Source organism: Micropterus salmoides, unplaced genomic scaffold (genome assembly GCF_014851395.1).
Source record: "Micropterus salmoides isolate LMB-PRFRI ecotype aquatic unplaced genomic scaffold, ASM1485139v1 Ms_hic_scaffold_13, whole genome shotgun sequence".
NCBI classification, from domain to species: domain Eukaryota; kingdom Metazoa; phylum Chordata; class Actinopteri; order Centrarchiformes; family Centrarchidae; genus Micropterus; species Micropterus salmoides.
In genome coordinates, this window is record NW_024040374.1 from 6,722,400 (window position 1) to 6,742,570 (window position 20,171).

General features: G+C 40.6%; 1 protein-coding gene across 2 annotated transcripts in view; it reads left to right on the top strand.

Moving 5' to 3' along the window:
• Positions 1–2: 2 nt before the first annotated feature.
• The window catches only part of LOC119900369 (glypican-5-like), a 57,252-nt gene continuing 37,083 nt past the window's right edge, over positions 3–20,171 (top strand). Inside the window, exons 1-7 of one of the 2 annotated variants that reach the window (XM_038715243.1) lie at positions 3–1,436; positions 3,611–3,772; positions 10,841–11,388; positions 12,791–12,973; positions 14,763–14,935; positions 15,137–15,193; positions 15,802–15,924. In XM_038715243.1, the coding sequence (XP_038571171.1) occupies positions 1,259–1,436; positions 3,611–3,772; positions 10,841–11,388; positions 12,791–12,973; positions 14,763–14,935; positions 15,137–15,193; positions 15,802–15,924 (1,424 nt within the window). In that variant the 5' untranslated portion in view covers positions 3–1,258. The remainder of the gene's footprint in view (positions 1,437–3,610; positions 3,773–10,840; positions 11,389–12,790; positions 12,974–14,762; positions 14,936–15,136; positions 15,194–15,801; positions 15,925–20,171) is intronic. The other variant, XM_038715242.1, reaches the window with a different exon arrangement.

Sequence of the window (20,171 nt, forward strand, 5' to 3'; positions counted from 1 at the left end):
TGTGGTGTAACTGATTTCACTCTTTTGAGAGACTGCAGTATCTTCCTTTGATGAACCGATTAGTCGCGTTAGATTGTGCCGTGGGTGAAAAAAACAAGCAAGCAAACAGCAGTCTACACCACCTGCAGAGTCCTCGCACATAGTAATAGTTGCCCTTTTAAAGGTTAAGCAGTCCATCAAGTCCCAAACAGTCAACAAGTTCCAAACGGATTTGGTTGTCTTAGCCATGCTAAATTACCTAGGTAGCGAAGCAACGTTAATCACTTGCTTCTAGATTAACCTGAACGTTATGGTCAAACCTAGTTTGTAGAAGTAAAACGTCGAAAAAAATCGTCTTTTTGTGAAATTGTTAACAAAAGAAATGTACACTTCTGATACTGATTGCATTGACACTGATGTAAAGTATGGATTTTACGCCTCAACGAACCTCTACCAAGCTGTAGCAAATTAACGTAAAAGTTAGCCAGATGTGAGGATTATTGGTTAAGACCAACGGCCCTGGTTAAACCAATACGATAGACTGTAGGCCTCGGCCTATATAAATATACCTTTATACAGTCAATGGTTACGCCCCTATAAGTTAGTGGAAATCATGTAACATACCACAATAAGTGCATATAATTATCCGAGAAGTCTGCACATTATGTGAACGTTGTAGTTATTTTATTTAGGAGCTGTTTAAAAAGTGAAAAACTGCTATGACCCAAAGTGACCAGTGGGTGGCACCAATGCTCCACCTTCAAACCGTATTTTCCTCTACACTTAACTCAGCATTCAGTCAAGTCTTAGTCTTATCTATAGAAGCAGCTGTTGTAAACTATGTATGAGAGAGCTATAACAAAATAAATAAAAAATAAAAACCAAACCCAATACGTAAAAAGCTGATTTAATGGCACATAACTTAGTGAATTGCCTTTTTTTTCTGTATGCTTGTTATGACATTTATGGTCTTATTGTTTTATCAGCTTCTTAACCGTAATAAGTTATTATCAACATTACGATAGTTACTGTATAGTAGACACACGTTCTCAAACAAAATAGTATTTTGAAAGTATGTTGAGTGCACATGTCAATTAGGTAGGCTAATTGAGCTGGAGTGAGTGAGAGAGTCAGGGAGAGAGGAGGGCGCCGAGTCTGACTGTGGGCTCCAGACAGACTTACTGGCTGCAGATGAAGTTTTCAGTCACACTGCACCGTGGGACCTTTATGATTTCATATTAACCGCCCAGACTCTCTATCTCCTGACTGAGATGTTGCGATGTTCCGTGCAGCCTTACAAAACGTGGACTTGTTTTGGCTGATTTTGTTTTATTTTGTTTTTCTACCGGAGACTGGCTGTAGATCAGCCGATGTGGACAGCTGTCATGAGGTGAAGACAGCCTACATGATGCGCCAAATAGGCCCGGTGGAGCTGGTGCCAGACAGGCCGGGAACAGGTCAGTCAGTCCCTTTTGAATTATCAGTAGGAACTCTATGAGACTTAAAAAGGCAACGTGAAGTATGAAATACACAGAGGTGGTGTAACTGATACATTTATGCATTTATGCATTGATGCTCTGTGCTTGAGTAGTTCCATTTTGTGCTACTTTATACTTCTACTTCACTGCATTTCAAAGTCAAATATTGTACTTTTTACTCCACTAAATTTATTTGACAGCTTTTTACTTGTTACTTTGCAGATCCAGATTTTAAATACAAAACATATGATGAGTCTAAAATTGCAATGCAGTGTTATAAATTAAACTACCACTACAATATGAAGTTCAGATTGGCTCCAACTAGACCAACTCCACAGCATTAAAATGTTCTTTGCATATTAAATATGCATAACTAATAACAATATATGAATAATAATAATAGAAATAGTAGCCTATATCGTAATATAACACTGAGGACCATTCTGCTGCATAATGACTGCTTTTTTGGTATTTTAAGAACTTTTTGCGTATAATACCTTTGTACGATTTTGGTTGAAGGACTTGAAATTTAGTATATTTTACAAAATATTCCTAACAAATTCCCGATATGAGGGACCATCATTGCACAGCATAAGGCCAACATTTCTTAGAGAGAGAGAAGCTATTAATGTTGAAAACTAACCTAAATAGTCTGCAACACTTACATAGAGCTCATGAAAGCATACTTGGCTATAAGTGGTGGTGTTAAAGATGCTGTTTTCTAAATGTAGGCCTAAATGCTCATGTGAGATTTTGTCTGGCTCTTTGCACAATATTAAAGTCCTGCCCTGTGGGTGCAACCAATTGTAAAATGTTGAATGGCACCTCATAATTTTGGATGCAACTGCACCCAAAAAACGAAACGAGAAAAAGCTGACCCCGTGGAGTAATTTTGTTGGCAGTAATTTCAGATTTCCCTGGGTAGTGGAGAGAAGTGGTGGATGACCTTTAGTTAGCTAGCTTTATTTTCTTCTAATCTTGACCGAACATAAAGTCTCCTTGTAATAATTATACAGGTCATGAAAGGAAATCTGAGCCAGACGTCAGTAGATAGCACTTGTTAGCTTGTGATTGTTAACAGCTAGTTAACAATACATGGTGGTGACTGCGGTATTTCCAGGCAGAGATGTCTGCTAATTATAGATGGTTATCACAGTAGAATTGTTCCACAACAGTGTCTTCTGATCTGGTTTGGCCACAGATGAATTTACTTAAGAGTGATGTCATTTTAAGCCGGCTGTGAAACAGTTGAATAGCGAACACTTCCAAAAGCACCACTCCCTGGCCTGTCATTGGTCTTTGCTTCCTGGATATTCAAGCTGAAAAGACAAGGCAGTTCAGCTGAAAAAGTTTTCTAAATTCTCCCTAAACGCTATTGATCAGATTTAAATCTCATTGCAAAACCTGAGCTGGTGACCGGGTAGTCTGGCTTCCAACCAACTTACTGTCCTACTTGCAAATGAGAAATGCAACATGGCATTACTGATACATGGTAACTATCTCAGTTATGTATTTCATGGTCAGCCAGTGCTAATAGGAACAGCTTAAAGTTTGACACAGGTGTGGTGTGTGTGTGTGTGTGTGTGTGTGTGTGCGCGTGTGTGTGTGCGCAGACATAAGTGAGCAGTCTGTTCCTCTCATCTCTCTCTCCCTTGATCTCAGTCAGCTACCTGACAGCTTGGCTTACAGCAGTCTACCAAAGTCAGACTGCTCCACACACACACACACACACTTTGGTGTGAGTGATGATTGGACGTCCATTGTGCATGTCATCGTGTCAGGTCAACAGGCTCATCTTTGAATTATTTTTGTGATGTCATCTAACTGCTTAGATGATTAATTAATAAGATGGATTCTTATTGGTTAGTTAATTAAATGAATCTCTACCTCTGAGTACCTTCCGACTAGCCCAGTGTAAAACAAGTGTATTGGTGCGGTTCATTCTGAGCCTTTATTCTAGAATATAAATGAAACATTTATCAGACATTTCATTGCTTCTATTTATCGTAAGAAACTTGGTGAGTACACCTACATTTTTTAAAAATCAAGGTCACAGAAACGTCTGCAGACTCCTTAATTCTTTCCACCCACCATTCATTGTTGGATTGAATATGACCATGCCTGAAGCTATTTCTTCTGCCTCTGTCTTTCAGATGAGTCTCTCCGAGTGTGTGAGCACCCTGGGCCCAGCTGCTGTACCAGCAAGATGGAGGACAGCTACATGGCGGCTGTTCGCAGTGAGACTCAGCAAAAGATGCGATCCTACAGCTTTGAACTCAAGTACCTGATTGCTGGACACACCAAAGCCTACCAGGGTAAGGGAGAGTAATGGAGATCCAGAGGAAGAAGGGGTGTAGACTTACTGGAGACTACAATACATACATGAATTAATTTCTTGCATTTTTTAAGCTAAAACCATGGTGGAGAAATGTTTTCCAATTGCTCAGCAAATTTTAAAATTGTCTGTTGTGGGGTGAAGGTGTGGAGGGAGAGCAATGTACACATAACAACTGTAAAAGTCAATGGACTCTTTTTTTAAGCAAGAACACAACCAAAAATCTGCTGCTAGAAATAAGATAACTATTGGAAAAAGATTCCAACATGAACGATAATAAAAATAATTATTGGTTTCAGCCCTAATTGAAAAAATCAAATGATTGTTGCTGTATAATAACTTTCCTTATGGACTAACATTAAATTTTTAATACTTAAAACATTACTGTGACTTGTAGCCCACACTGGAATTAGAGCCATAGTTTTAGGAATGCAGGGCTAAATTCCCAATAAAACAACTTTATTTTCTTGTATTTGAAGTGCTAAAAGATGATCGACTCTTTATTAAGCAACGGTAAAAATGATTTGGTTGCAGTTCCTCCAACATAACATTTTGCTGCTTCTTTCTGCTTTGCATACTTTTAGTTGATTTTTTTTTTTTTTTGCCTTTGGACTGAATAAACGAGTAAAGTGAAGACATCACCTTGGCATAATAACTTTCCTTATTGATTTATTGTGATTAACAAACACTAATAATAGTATGTGGGTGATTCAGGAATCTAAATCAAATTGACTTTAATAGCAGTTGTGATTTTGGTGTTGTAACTGTTCTGTGAAGTGCCTGAAGCCCCCCTGTCATTCTCACTTTGTGTGTTCATCATGAAATAGCTAGTTTGTGTCAGGGTGGTGGTGTGAGGCCAGTTTATTTTGTGAGGCGCCACAGTGGCTAGCCAAACAAACAACTGATGTTCGATTGAGTCTTTGAGAGAGCAAACTCTCAGAGGGAGCAGCGGAAAACTTTGTTACAACTCTCCGCTCTCTTTCTCTGTCTGTCTGTCTCTGCGATAATCAGGTTTTGTTCTTGACCAATGAGAGAGCGACGGACGGAGAATGTTTACATTCAGTACGTATCCGCAGCAAAGTGTTGTTGCTGCGGGCAACAGCCGGTCTCTAACGGGCTGCTCTGAATAGGAGGAAGAATACTCTGCTTGTCCACTTGTCTCTCAACGCTATTCACCAGCCTGTGTGATCGTGTGTGTGTGTGTGTGTGTGTGTGTGTGTGTGTGTGTGTGAATGTGTGCGTGCGCATGTATTCCACAGATTATGAGAGGGTTAGAGTTGATGAAACCCAGCAGGCAGACATGGCAAACATGTACCTCTCTGTTTTATTTTTTTCTCTCTATCTATCTCTCACTCTCTCCTCCCCTGCTACATCTGAATGCACTCAGGCTCAGTTTCAGCTGCTATTTATGCCTGGTGGATGGCTAAACCATCCATGGGTAAAATTAATGCAAAACACCCATACACAAAGAAGGGCTCAACAAGGAGAAAACTGCAGCAAGTAAGTTTAATGTGCTTAGGTTTGTAATAGATATTATTCTCTGTAAATACTGCAGCCACAGCAGTACAGTGGAGGTAAATGGGATTTGTATTTGTAACACTGCTATTGCCGAAAAGAAAACATTCCTTAAGCAGAGCAAGGGGATAAGTAATGTTAAAAGCGCTTTTTAGTTGTTTTAGTTGAGATAACGGCTACTTTCTCACAAGAAAGTAGTTCCAGGTATCCCAAAACCAGCACAAATTAATCAAAAAGTACCAGCACTGCTAACTACTTCTTGTGGCAAGTGAGAAAATGTGCGCTTTTATGTTTTGGGTGAGCCAACCCTTTAATGAATGAAATTAATTTTACACGACAGCAGTGCTCTTCAACAGCTGAGCTAAATCTCAAAGGATCCCCTTTCCAAAGCGCAGTGATTAAAACCCACTAGAGAAACTGAGACATGCCCAGAGCGGTTGTAGTCGGGCTCAGTTTACACCCTGTGGATTACTTCAGTGTGTGTGTGTGTGTGTGTGTGTGTGTGTGTTTGTGTGTGCGTGTGTGAGAATATGTGTCTGCATGCTTGCGTGTGTTTCCCCTGGCACTGTAAGACCCCTGCGCCCTCTTCTCCATGTCGCAGCTGTCATCCAATCACAGAGGGTAAAGAGCTAATCACATGACCTCAGAGTAGACTTTGCCATGTCACTCGATGCCGTCTGTATTTGTGTTGCTATTGCCAGGACATGGGTATGCAAACACGTAAAAGTGAGACGTTCTCACTCGGTACTAGAGCCCTGCCACTGCTACTATACCGCCTCATCCCCCCGACCACCATCAAAGTCAATTCATTTCATTGAATCTGTTTGTGTGAAAATGAGTATGAATGTACAGAACTGAAAAAAAGTACCATGGTGCTATTGTGTAAACTCTCTCTCGGATAATGATTTCCTTGTTTAGTAAATATGTGCTAATAAAATGGGCTAATAAATTGCTGTCAAGAGTCAGGTGGCTGCTGCTGTGATGGTGAAATACAAAGCTGTTATGACATGAACACACACACACAAACATGCACCTTGACTGACTGAATGACTTAGTGAAAGTCACCGATAAATGTGCTTCCCTCTCTCTCTTCCTCCCGGTTTGGATGCCATCTGATTGACATCACCCTTTTTACTTGGCAAGGTTCAAACATAGACACACACGCTGTCACACGCCACGGGTATACAGCCTCTGTTAAGGGTGCTGTCCACTTTATTAGACCTTGTCGGACACAGTGGATCCTGAGATTGGGCCTCTCATTATCACCTGACTAAAGATAACAGGGTAGTGAAAACGGACTTAGGGATGAATTAAGTCCTGTGCTATTTTGGCTTGTATGCGGCAGGATAAAGTCAGTCCAAGGTTAGCGAGACAGACAATGTGTTACAAGGAAAACTAATAAATGCACAGATGGAAATGCCACATCTTGCATGTGGGAATTACACGTATCTATGTCAGTCATGCCCTCAATCAAAATTCAAACAGTTTTATTTAGACTTTCTATATATAAGTTACATGACAAACAGTATTTGATTGTGTCATATATGACCATATGTGTATCTGGTATAGTAGCATATGTCTTAGATTAGACATTAAAGGGACTGCTCAAAGATTTCACCTACATATATACAACTGTGCTGTTAAGACAGCTATTAAATATTTTTGGTTGCTGTGTTTATTTTTTTCAGCTTTGTATAATACACTAATTGATATTTTGATGTTTGATGTATTTATTGCTTATATGCTCAAAGTATTACTGGTGTACCCGTGCACATAATTTGAACCATCAAGCCAGATGCCAAATTCTGAACACTATTAACAAAAACGTATCTTTACTTTTATACCAAAACTTTAATATTTCTCTAGCCAAGAGATTATTGAACAGAAGCAGTTCAATAGTCGCAATGTATAATATATATATATGTATACTTATTTTGGAAAACAATTATTGAGGAGTGTCTTACAAAACATTGACAGCATTCCTTGATTTGTTTCACAGAAGACGGCTGTTCCTCATAATGTTTTTTTAATGGTGCTTTCAGACCAAAAGTGACAAAGGGCGGTGAGTTTACATACAAAGTCAATGCAAAGACGCGTAGAGCCACGATTTCTTGTTTGGCGGCGCGAAGCGACGCGAAGCGACGCGAAGGTTGCGGGGGCCAGCGACGCGAAGGAATTCAATTCAATTCAAATTAGCTTTATTGACATGAATTCGCGTGAGTTGAATATTTTCTGTCAAGCGAGAAATTTGCATGACGCTGAGTCTATAGCCTATCAACGTTGAGATTGGCCGTACGTCACCGACAGCTTCAGAGCGTTGTGTGGAGGGGGCTATTGAAAATCTGCTGGCCGGCTGAGAGCTGCTAAACTTGGGCTAGAGGAGCAGGGAGCAGCGCTCCAGCTTTCAGACAAATAAACACCCGTGGTCGGACTGGACTTTGCTAACAACTACGCCGTTTGCTCGCAGAGGAGCTCGGAGTAAACTGCTTTCATTAAATTAGCTTTTTACTTTAGTTTTTAGGATTACAACGTTGATTTATCCTCACTCGAGCTTTTCAGCAGCTAGATTCCGTGCACATCCGGTTCCACTGTTGTTAGCGTCGTTTGGCACTACTTCATATTTACATAAAAACCGGACAAAACTGGACATTGCTGGGAGAAAAGAAAGAGAGGAGGTTGAACTACCTGGTGAGTTAAGAAAACATGTGTATGTAACTTTAGTCCAGCTATCGTTGTACTTTACTGGGACCAAGTTAGCATAGCATAGCCCTGATTGATCCGAACTCTATTAAGAAAACAAACATTTTAGAAGTTGTTGTCCTGCTGTCTTGCTGACAGACCTGACAAAGCATGAATTCATATGTTTATCAAAACTGCATCATATTGTAGTTATTTCAGCATCAGTTTGATCCGTTTATTGCTATTTAATCACAGCAAAATGTTTACTTTGAGTTCATACAGCTGTAGTAATGGCAAGTTGTTTTAATTAAGATTATTGCGTTAAAATCGCACGCGAGGAAAGCGTTGCAAAGCGAAAATTCGCGTTTGGTCTGAATGCGGCATACAGGTGCGTTCCCACCGAAAGCGTATCCAGCGTTTTGGGCGGCTTGATTACATACAAAGTCAATGCAAAGACGCGAATTCGCTCCGGGCGGCGCGAATGAGGCGCAATTCGCTGATTCGCGTGAGTTCAAATTTTTCAACCTGGGCGAGAAATTCGCTTCACGCGATGCTGCGAAAGCCTATCAGCAGTGACATTGTCCAAAGGTCACCGGCGGCTTCGGAGCGTTGTTTGGAGAGGACCAGGCCAGCGGTGTAATGACAATCCGCTGGCTGACGGGGAGCTGCTAAGGAACGGGGAGTAGCGCTGCAGCTTTCGGAGAAATAAACACCCTAGTAGTCTGAATTCTGCTCTAACAGCTACGCCGGTCACCAGCGGGAGGCCGGGAGTTAAATGCTTCTATTAAATTAGAAGAGCTAAATTAATGTAAACCAGGGGGCGTTCAGAGGACGATGGGGGGCGCTGGAAGCAATATTTTGGAAGTGGGGGACGCTGAGCTGCTTTCTGGGGACGTTTGTTGGTTGGAAATTCTAAGGCGAGTTTACACTTAAGATACACAACAATACGAGTTTAAACTTTAAACTACTTGCAAAAAACTGTGGTCTGCAACATTAAAACCTGCCAGTTTAGTCCACTGCGACTGGACGAGACTGTATTTTTTCTTTGTCAACTGAACGGGAGTATAATCTCTAAAAGTTTACCCACATGGCGTTTACTGTGGAAACTCTGGAAAATTGACGCTCTCTTTCTTTGTGGAAAAGTGTTTATTTCTCTGAGGAATACACCGTGAACGTCTTATCACAGCGGTTACACATTTACAAGAGGGAAATTCCGCCGTTAGACTCACCCTGGAAGCAACTTCGCTGCGACACCAGCCAGTGATGTGGACCCACCTCTCGTTGTGAGTCACAGTTTGTGCCAAAGCGGACATACACAGTAGTTTCAGTAGGCTATAAAAATGTAACGTTAAAAACTAAAGCCCTCTCTTGCTCTGTTGGGGATTGTAAGCGGCAGTTTATCAGAGGTGCTGAAGTTAACATGTGTGGAATTATTCGTGAGCTTTCTGTCTGATCAAAGGTGTCAGCATGTGCGGCCTCCTCGTCTCATTCAGTTTTCTCTGTTAGACGGCAAGGGGGTAACTTACTTCCAGCGAATCAGTAACATAATGCAGCCTAAGGCATGTAGTAAACTATTATGAATCCTCTTTAAATAGGCTAATGACGTTAGTCTCCCATTATGACTTGTCAGAGAACTCCGATATGTGGGAGAGATTCTGAATGTGCAGATAAGTTACAGTGTTTCCCATACGTTAATTTATTTGTGGCGGCCTGACACAATATCAATGCTGACCGTCACATACTGAATTTCGATTTTTTTTCCTAGACCTATTTAAAATCGTATTTGAGCTGCAGGCAGCGCGTATTGGCGCAGCACATCCTCTCGCTCGTCATCCGTCCCTCGAACTCTCTCTCCCTCCATAACACAGCTGCCCAAATCTGTCCAACACAATGCTGTCAATGTCGGAGACTCAGCTATTAAAAGTTGTTAGCAAGCATGTAAGGAGCCTAGCTAATAAGGAGAGCTATGATATGAAGTTGTTAACAGATGAGCTAATAAAGTCCAGTCAATAACTGAATTAAAACGGATTAATTTATTACTGAGATGAAAAGGGGCCACAAACACATTTAAATAGGTTACTTCCCCACAAAAGAGGTGCTAAGACTTAATCATGTGTGTTGACTCAGCAGGGATGATATTAACTAAGTTGATCTACAGGAGAAAAATATTTAAAAGCAATAAGAATGCCCAGAGCCTCACTAGATTATATTCTATTATAATTATATATTTTGAATTGTCACCTGCCACCTGAATTTTTAGACATTTCCACCATAAATTGGTGCAGAAAAGCAGAAATTGGAGGAGAAATTTTCACCAGAATGCAGGAAATTAAGTGTTTAATGCTCAAAATCTACCTTTTACATGTTTTTAATAACAATAGTAACAATAAAAAAAATCAACAATATTCAGGGAAAATAGCAAACATCTTTTTTGATGGGGGCAGTAAGGGACCTGGTTAATGGATAGGGGGGCGCTGGCCCAAAGAAGGTTGAGAACCACTGATCTGACACTTTGCTCCATACTGAAATATGGCAATCCAACTTGTGGATACATTGCCATTAAATCTGACACAGACATTTATGGTCTCCAGAAGATAAACACCAATGTCTTTGGTGATGCCCTGACATTTTCTCTAGGGTTAGTGTTAGATACTATACTAGTAGTACACTAGTCCACAAGCATGCTTGGTACACTAGTTGTTCCTATTCCAGCAAGACGAAGGGTCATTAGATATTAGAAAACTAGTAACTTTGCAAACAGTTGTGGAGTTGTTGAGTAGTTTGTCACTATTGTACATGGTACAATAAATTGCACGTTTGTCTCCCTTTCTTCCTGTCTTCTCCCTCGTTCCAGAGACCTTTGGGTCACTCGTGTCATTCACATCTAACCTGACCAGCACTCTGTTCGACAGTGCCTACTCTGCTCTGGCGTCCGACTGTCGGCCCCATGTGTTTCAGCTGTTCAGCAACATCAAACGCCACCTTTCTGGAGACTCTAATTCCTCATTGGAGAACAGTGTGCGTAGGTTCTACAATGACCTTTTCCCGCTGGTCTACCGCCGCCTGCTCAACCCTGGTATCGGCCACATGTCACCCCAGTCCTTTCATCCCCCCTCCACCAATCACGACGATTGCCTCCGGATGACGCGGCAGGATGTCAGCCCATTCGGACCCCATCCTCGCCTCCTGGTCCACAGCTTGTCCCGTGCGCTCGGGGCGGGCCGAGCACTGAGCCGACTGCTGAAGCTGGCGGGAGAGGTTGTGAATGCAACCGAGAAGGCAACGTTATCCAGAGAGTGTGGGCGAGGCTTAGTGAGGATGCAGTACTGTTCCCACTGCAGAGGCCTGACACTGATACGGCCCTGTACCGGACTGTGTATCAACATTATGAGAGGATGTCTGGTAAGTGTTTGTGCATTTACTGTTTGTATGTGTTTATCTGTTTTAATATGTGTGCACATTTGTATCATACTTATACTTTACACACTAATACTAATAAAATTCAATATTGGATTCTGTATTTGTGTCATCATCTGTGCATGTTCTCTGTCACTGAGTCATCAGAAATTTCACATTAAAAGAATAGTATGACATTCGCTTTCTTGCTGAGAGTAAGAGAAAAAATTTGATCGAAAGATCACATCTGCGGATTAAGTATGGTGCTAGAGGCAGGAGACAATTAGCTTAGCTTAGCATAAAAACTGGGAAACTTCTCAATTTCGCCAACTGGCATGTTATAGCTTGTTTATTTAATCCATATACAAGCAGAAATTTGAAAAAACAACAATTTGCAGTTATGTGATAAGAAGGATTTAAGCATAGCTCCCAAAAAAATTTAACTATTCCTTTAAACTAACTTGCCACTTAATTATTTTAGATATATATTAGTAATGTTTATTTGTTACTATTTGTAATCTCGTTCCAGATTAAGAATTTGGAGGATAGCAAAACTTTATTTAAAGTTATTCCAAGTTGTGTGTGTGTGTGTGTGTGTGTGTGTATTATAGCTGATACTGTTTTGGGTGAATGGGAGGCCTCAAAGTATTTGTCCCCCTTTGCCTCTGGAGAGGCATGTAAAAACATGTGGTAAAGCTTCCATCTCTCACAATACTGAATCAGTCATTCACAGCATTTTATCATCAATAAACCATTCCCATATTACGTGACTGACAAATAACAAGAGCATTGCTAAGAGAATTGGCAGTGTCTTCCGTGCATTTTGCTGGGCTGCTTCGAAAATTGCTGGACAGTTTTAACAGCACTTACAATATAGAGACTTCTTTATAGCACAATGTTGGAAGATGGCACTGTATATCCTGCTTGAGAGTTTCTTGGAAGCAAAGAAAGTGTGATGCAAAAAAACACTCCCATCATATATATCCTATTCAGTAAAGTAAAGGAAAGAGAAACACACAGCAAAGTCAAGGAGAAGATGAGGGACAAGTAAGAACAGCCTCTCTGTGACAGAAGGCAACTTGGTTTATGGAAAATGCGGTCTTGGCTATACTGTCATGAGACAGAAACTGCTAGTCATTTCAACCAGTGGCTCAGTTCCATCCATCCATTTGTTTTTTCTAATTATAGCAACATGTCACAATCAATTTGTCACTTCTAGACTGATTTTGAAGTATGATATATGAAACACATCAAAGCCAATTTACCAGCTTTTAAGAAACTAAATGTAACATTAAAACATGTCCTTGTTCTCTTTCTCCTCTTCTTCTTTCCACATTTGTCAACTATGCACCCCATTTCTCTCCTCCTCCCTTATCTGAATTCACTTTTCCTGTCTCCTCTATTCTAGGTGGGAGTATCAGAGCTTGGCACCCCCTGGGGGAGTTTGGTGTTGTTGCTGCAACGGTTAGCTGCTACTTTAGCAACCAGCAGCAACCACAACAGCCTGGAGCTGGCTCTGTTAGCAGTCCGAAATCATGTGAATGATGCTATACTGCACGCTCAGCTGCACGGGCCACGCATTACAGCCACAGTAAGCAGAGGGGATAAAGGGATGGAGGGGAATATGTATCCAAGTGGTTGTCTTTTTATACTGTATACTTTACATTGTTACACAAAATACAGTTTGAACTGTGTTTATTGATGCCAGTCACTTAAAAAGGTTTAAATAATTAAGTAATTGTGCCCCTGAAATGTGTCACTTGAAAGGGATCAGTAACAGACTGCTAAACCATCCTTACTCATACGCCCCAATAATAAAGTCATTTGAATTTTGGACACAGAGTGAGGAAGGCCGTGGGTTTTCTTTCAGCCTGGCAGTTGGATCTTCTCACAAAAGCCTTGTACCTAGATGGGCTAAAAACAGCCTCATTCTTCAGAGAATTTGGGGTTCCCCTCAGTCTGTGTGTGTGTGCGAGTGTGTATTTGAGTGCGAATACAGATCCAGTGCCAGACAAAGACTGTGGTTGGCGGGACAACCGATACCCAGAATGCAGCTTGGTTCTGAGTGATGAGAAAGTTTCTGTGGCTAATCTCTAGACAAACAGACGACACACAAACACATGCATGCAGGCACACACTGTTGGAGGAAGAAATAGAGTAGCCATCCAACTTTGAGAGAACATTGTGGACTTAGTAGAGTAGATTCCTGAGAGGTAAACAAACACATACAAGCATAATCACACAGCTAATTGCGGCTAATAAGAAATTACCACTTCATTGAATATTTAATCGAGTTTCTTATTCATTAGGCACATCACCAATGGCTAATCCCTAAGTGCAGCATTTATAGTTAATAGATGATTGCAACATAACATTTTAAGATTAAGGTTTAGGTCAATTTTGTGGGTTGCTTTATTTTACAGTACACATAGAAATTGTGGAAGTAGTGTACAGTACAGAGTTATGCTATTCTGACTGCTCAGCTTGGATTTCATGGCATCACAATACTCAAATGCATATTGTATTTTTATTGGGTATTGGGTGGTGATAGCGCATAGATAAGATACTTGCCTTTGGTGTGGGAGACCTGGGTTCAATTCCTACTGTGGCCGTCCACCATTGTGTCCCTGAGCAAGACACTTAACCCCTCGTTGCTCCAGAGGCGTGCAACCTCTGACATATATAGCAATTGCTTTGGATAAAAGCGTCAGCTAAATAAATGTAATGTATTTTATTATGGGAACGTATAGTTGTAGAGTATCTAGAAGGAATATGTCAAATTATCTAGTTGCCTTTGACTTAGTACTACTTTTATTAATTTTATTATTTGGAAGAAAATAAACACGCTAACAGGATTACAAATTGGTGTGAGGCTGATCTAAGATATTTATATCTTGTTTATTGTCACAATAACCAATCAACTTCCAGCCATGAAAGGCAGACTGCAGAAGACATGCCTCCCAGCAACCTGAATCAGTCGTAAAACTCTTACCACCACATTCTGAAATTAAAAGTTAGTGAAAACTAGATAACAAGCCAGTAGTAGAAATGGCAAATGGATAAATGTTTGAAGCATCCAGTTTCTGCTGCTTCAAGTGGTAATGAAAAAAGACAAAAAAATAAGACCAGGCCTAAAAATGGACAATACAGGAATACTGTCTTATAACAATATCTCACTTAGCTTAAAACCTCATCAAAAGAACACATTTGGGACATGTTGGTTGATGAAGGAGTACTTGAGCTCATCTGATGGGCTGCGAATAAAAAAGTTGGAAACCGCTGTTCTAGATACTCCATTTGCTTCATTTTGTGTTCCTTTGAAAAGCAGCTACATCATTAGCATCTCCAAAACACTACCCTGGAAACGGTCTCTTCCTCAGGTAGAGAAGGTGTGTGGATCCCAGGGAACTGGTCCCGTGATGCCAAGTGCAAGTCCCACCACCTCGCATAGTACAATCTCTGTGAGTCCTGCTACGTCAGTAACCTCGGACAGGTCACCTGTAACATTGCCTCCCGCAGTGGGTCATCAGCATCTGCAGCTGCAATCCCGGAGGTGAGTTGCATACATCTGATGAGATGTAAGAGTTCTTGTCAGAAGTCAGAATATGGGGAAAGTTAGAATTTAGCCACAGTAAGTTAATTTGTGATTAAATTTGTGAGGAGACAGAGTAGAGGTTCTTTTTACATTTGACCTTCAGTCATAGCAGACAAAAATTACATCAAACATTATTTCTGTGCTTGTGTCTCCCACCAGGTCAGTCCTTAAAGGTTCCAGAGGAGACAAGAGTCGCAGCCTGAAAAAACTATCAAGGTAAATTTGTCTTATTATCAAAGAAGTATTAATCTATAATCAAGAAGTAAAATGACAGACATCTAAAATTCTGCTTGTGTTTTCTGCAATAGTTATTTACTTAATTCCTTCCATTCATTAGTCCCTAAAGAAGAGCCAGTGTCAAAGAGTTTTTTACCCTCGACTTAGGCTATGTATTTTACAATCCAGTGCAAAGATCAGGCCAATAAAGTTGTATAGTAAAGTTGTCACCACCAGTAACAGTAATCACATGCCAAACAGTCAGTGAACTTTTAATTCTCTGTAGCTTGAGTTGCATTTGAATAATATGATCTCTTCATCATTTTATATGTCGTTCCTTTCTAAAGCATGTAACTATTTCCTGAAGGCGAGAAAATAAAACCTGAGTACAGAACATATTATGCAGTCATTATCAAAAGTACTATGAGCTTGTTTGCCTTCCTGATGTTGCTTTCAGTGACTTACCAGTTCCAGAGTCTATCACAAGGAATTTCACAGGGTTCCAAGTCTAAACTGGAACAAATAAAAGCACATGGTACATTGGCCTTACTGTTACTAACCCAAGCATTCAACTGCACACCTCTGTCTCTCTCTCTTTCATCTTTAAGGGAGTTTGAGGGTTCTATCCAGCGGTACCAGTGGTTTTTCTCTGAGCTGCCAGAGATGCTTTGTGAAAGTGAGATGGAGGTCGAGCAGCATACATGCTGGAGTGGCCAAGACGTTGTAGAGAGGTGTGTATGTTACATTACGTGCATTACTTTTAGCAAATAATTTTTCCCTGGAGGACCTATCAAAAACCAAGCATCCTTGATAACTACGTGAGTGAGACACCCATTTCTGTCATTTCATGCTCATATAGTTATTATTATAGTCCATATTGGACAAATAATGTAAATACAACCCCATTGGAGAGAATGTGAAAATAGCTAGAGCAATAGGAAAAAATGTTCATTATTCAAAGACACTGAATGTATGCATGAGCAAGATAAGTACAGAACACCCCTCACATTTTTGTAAATATTTGATTATATCTTTTCATGTGACCACACTGAAGAAATGACACTTTGCTACAATGTAAAGTATTGAGTGTACAGCTTGTATAACCCTCAAAATAACACCATCACACAGCCGTTAATTTCTAAACTGCTGGTAACAAAAGTGAGTAAACCCTTAAGTGAAAATGTCCAAATTGGGCCCAAAGTGTCAATATTTTGTGTGGATGCCATTATTTTCCAGCACTGCCTTAACCCTCTTGGGCACTGAGTTCACCAGGCTTCACAGTTTGCCACAGGAGTCCTCTTCCACTCCTCCAAGACAACATCACGGAGCTGGTAGATGTTAGAGACCTTGCGCTCCTCCACCTTTCATTTGAGGATGCCCCACAGATGCTCATTAGGGTTTACGTCTGGAGACATGCTTGGCCAGTCCATCACCTTTACCCTCAGCTCCTTTAGCAAGGCAGTGGTCGTCTTGGAGGTGTGTTTGGGGTCATTATCATGTTGGAATACTGCCCTGCGGCCCAGTCTCCGAAGGGAGGGGAATCGTGCTCTGCTTCAGTATGTCACAGTGCATGCTGGCATTCATGGTCAATGAACTGTAGCTCTCCAGTGCCACCAGCACTCATGCAGCCCCAGACCATGACTCTCCCACCACCATACTTGACTGTAGGTAAGACACTGTTGTCTTTGTGCTCCTCACCTGGTTGCCGCCACAAACGCGTGATACCATCTGAAACAAATAAGTTTATTTTGGTCTCATCAGACCACAGTAATCCATGTCCTTAGTCTGCTTGTCTTCAGCAAACTATTTGCTGGCTTTCTTGTGCCTCATCTTTAGAAGAAGCTTCCTTCTGGGACGACAGCCATGCAGACCAATTTGATGCAGTGTGCGGTGTTTGATCTGAGCACTGACAGGCTGACCCCCCATCCCTTCATCCTCTGCAGCAATGCTGGCAGCACTCATTTCCCAAAGACAACCTCTGGATATGACGCTGAGCACGTGCACTTAACTTCCTTGGTCGACCATGGCAACGCCTATTCGGAGTGGAACCTGTCCTGTTGAACTGCTGTATGGTTTTGGCACCGTGCTGCAGCTGAGTTTCAGGGACTTATCAATCTTCTTATAGCCTTGGCCATCTTTATGTAGAGCAACAATTCTTTGTATCGGATCCTCAGAGAGTTCTTTGCCATGAGGTGCAATATTGAACTTCCAGTGACCAGTATGGGGGAGTGTGAGAGCGATAACACCAAATTTAAAACACCTGCTCCCCATTCAGACCGTGTAACACTAACGAGTCACATGACACTGGGGAGGGAAAATGGCTAATTGGACCCAATTTGGACATTTTCACTTAGGGGTAGACTCACTTGTGATGTGTTATTTTGAGGGGACAGCAAATTTACACTGTTATACAAGCTGTACACTCACTACCTTACTTGTAGCAATGTGTCATTTCTTCAGTGTTGTCACATGAAAAGATATAATAAATATTTACAAAAAAGTTAGGGGTGTTCTTACTTTTGTGAGCTACTGTACATGGAGAAAGAGGGAGTTTTGATGTAAAATTATTGGCCATTATTGTGCTCAAACATTTAGTCAGCTTTCAGGCCTGGGTCAGTGTCAGGCTGAAATTTCTGGCCTGTGCAGTAAAATCCAAATTGGTGCATAGTTAATTTGTTCTTCGATGATTGGTGTGCTTCTACAGAATTAAGAATTGCTCTCTGTGCTGCCACATGGTCAGAAGCTTCTGTATATTGCTACAATATTGATGTACAGTGGGGGTATATTGTCCAGTGTTCTTTTGCATTCAGTCACAAGTGGGTGTTAAGTGAAAATCTAGTAGGTGTGTGTGCTACCTCAGATTTTGTCAACTCCACTGCACTTCACTAGTATGAATCACATTTTTGTTAACTTAGATACACCTGATATCATGTGAAATCTCCTGAGTTAATGATGAGAAGTGTATCTTCCATTGGTGGGTTTATTTGAAACAGAACTTTATGAGCATTAAATGCCTATAATGAGTGTTTCACTTGGGTAGTCATCCATGACTGTGTCTAATTTGTAGTCAGAATAAATTTTTAATTTAAAAAAGGGGACAAAAGTGCAGCATATGAGAGTGTGTGTGCGCGTGTGTAGCTCCTAAGAGTTGCCTGGGGGGGGGGGGTTGCGAAGGTTAGAGAGTTCGTTTCCAGAGTCTTTCTCATGGTGATTACATTGGCAGCTTAAACTGGTAGAAAGACAAATGGACACACACATTCACAGGCGCACACACAAACTCACTCCAACACACACACACACACACACACATTCCTACACACATACCAACTAACACACAAACCAACACGCACCCTGAAATATAAACAAAATGTGGGATGATTGTGCTCATCTGACGACTGCACACGGCCCTATCTCAACACACACACACACACACACACACACACAAAAGTTCTATCCATCTTAGAAGGGAATCAGTTACTGTGATGGAGAAGGTTTTCTATCAATGGTCTATCAGCCATATGCAACAGGCCATGTAGCCTTGCAAGGATATCCTCTACAAACAAACACACACAGACACACACTTTGCTTTGTCACCATCAGTGCTGCAGTGAAGGCCACTAAACCTTGTATTTAATGGCTCTGCCATTTCTTTGCCTCTGCTGATATTTTAAGAAAAGTGGGACAGGGCCCCCCTTAAATATATGTTTTAATTCAAAAGGTCCAATTAAGAATTTAAAAAAATCTTCATATAACAATTACATTACCGTTATACATAATTAGGGATGGGGATCGTTAATTTTTATTGATATTGATACTCTTATTGAGACTGCTTAACGATCTGATTCTTTATCGATACCACTATCGATACTTTATTATTATTTAGTGATGGTTATTTGGCAAGACCAGACCCAATGTGCATGAGGTACGCCTGCACGGTATGAGGAAAATCCGCAAGTCTCTATAGCAGTATCGATCAGCTCGAACCTTATTGATTTTCGGGTTTTGAGAAATTTTGGAACCGGGTCTCGATCCCAATCCCTATACATAATATACACTATTATTTTATGTTATGTAACTATTTTAATTGAATAGATTAATAAAAACACATCATAGTGTGGCCAATGTGACATCAAAATATTGCAGCATACAGTATAATAGGTTTCAACAGGCATCAGTATTATTTTATTAATTATTTAAGTATCATTTAATTGTGATTACAATAATTGCCACACTAAGAACAGTGAACATTTTTGCTAAACATCCCCTAACAAAATGACTGTCTTGTAGTAAACTTTGCCATAAGTGAATGAATTATGGTACTTTTGGAAACTGGAAAAATCTAAGCTTTAAAGTGCCTGTTCATCATATTTAGCCAGGTGCACAAAAGGAATGTAGTTATGAAATTAGCTGTCTTTGTGTATTCAATTGTTAATGAGCTAGTATTGTCAAGTGACAGTATGTAATAAACAAGAGATTGTCTCTGCAATAAAGAAAAGTTATAGTTTAGCTAAAATTACAAGTGGCCTGATTCTAAATCTGATATTTCTAAAGCAAAGTATAGTCTTTTGTGTAGAAATGCAATGTTGTGTTTGAAGTAGATGAGTTGTCTTAACAGTCTTTGGTCACTGTGGTTTCCGAACTTATGAAATCAGTTTTGAGTCCTCGATGCAAGTTAAGAAGTGTAAAGTTGGTTCTGGGATTTATTTATTAAATTTACTGTAGAACCTTCCATGTGTCATTGCTCTCTGTCATTTTCTGAAAATGATCATGATAAAAGTTTCAAACGAACATTCCTAACAAAATACCTCCTCCTACCCTCTCATCTTTCTTCTGACATTACTACCTTTTTCCAGGCCATTTTATCCCGACCCACCCCAACCTCTTTTCCATGTAATGTTGCCTGTGACAGGTCACTATGGTGAGGTTTCTGAACATAAACAGGACTGAAAGTAAAATATTCAGAAGTCCTCAGACTGCC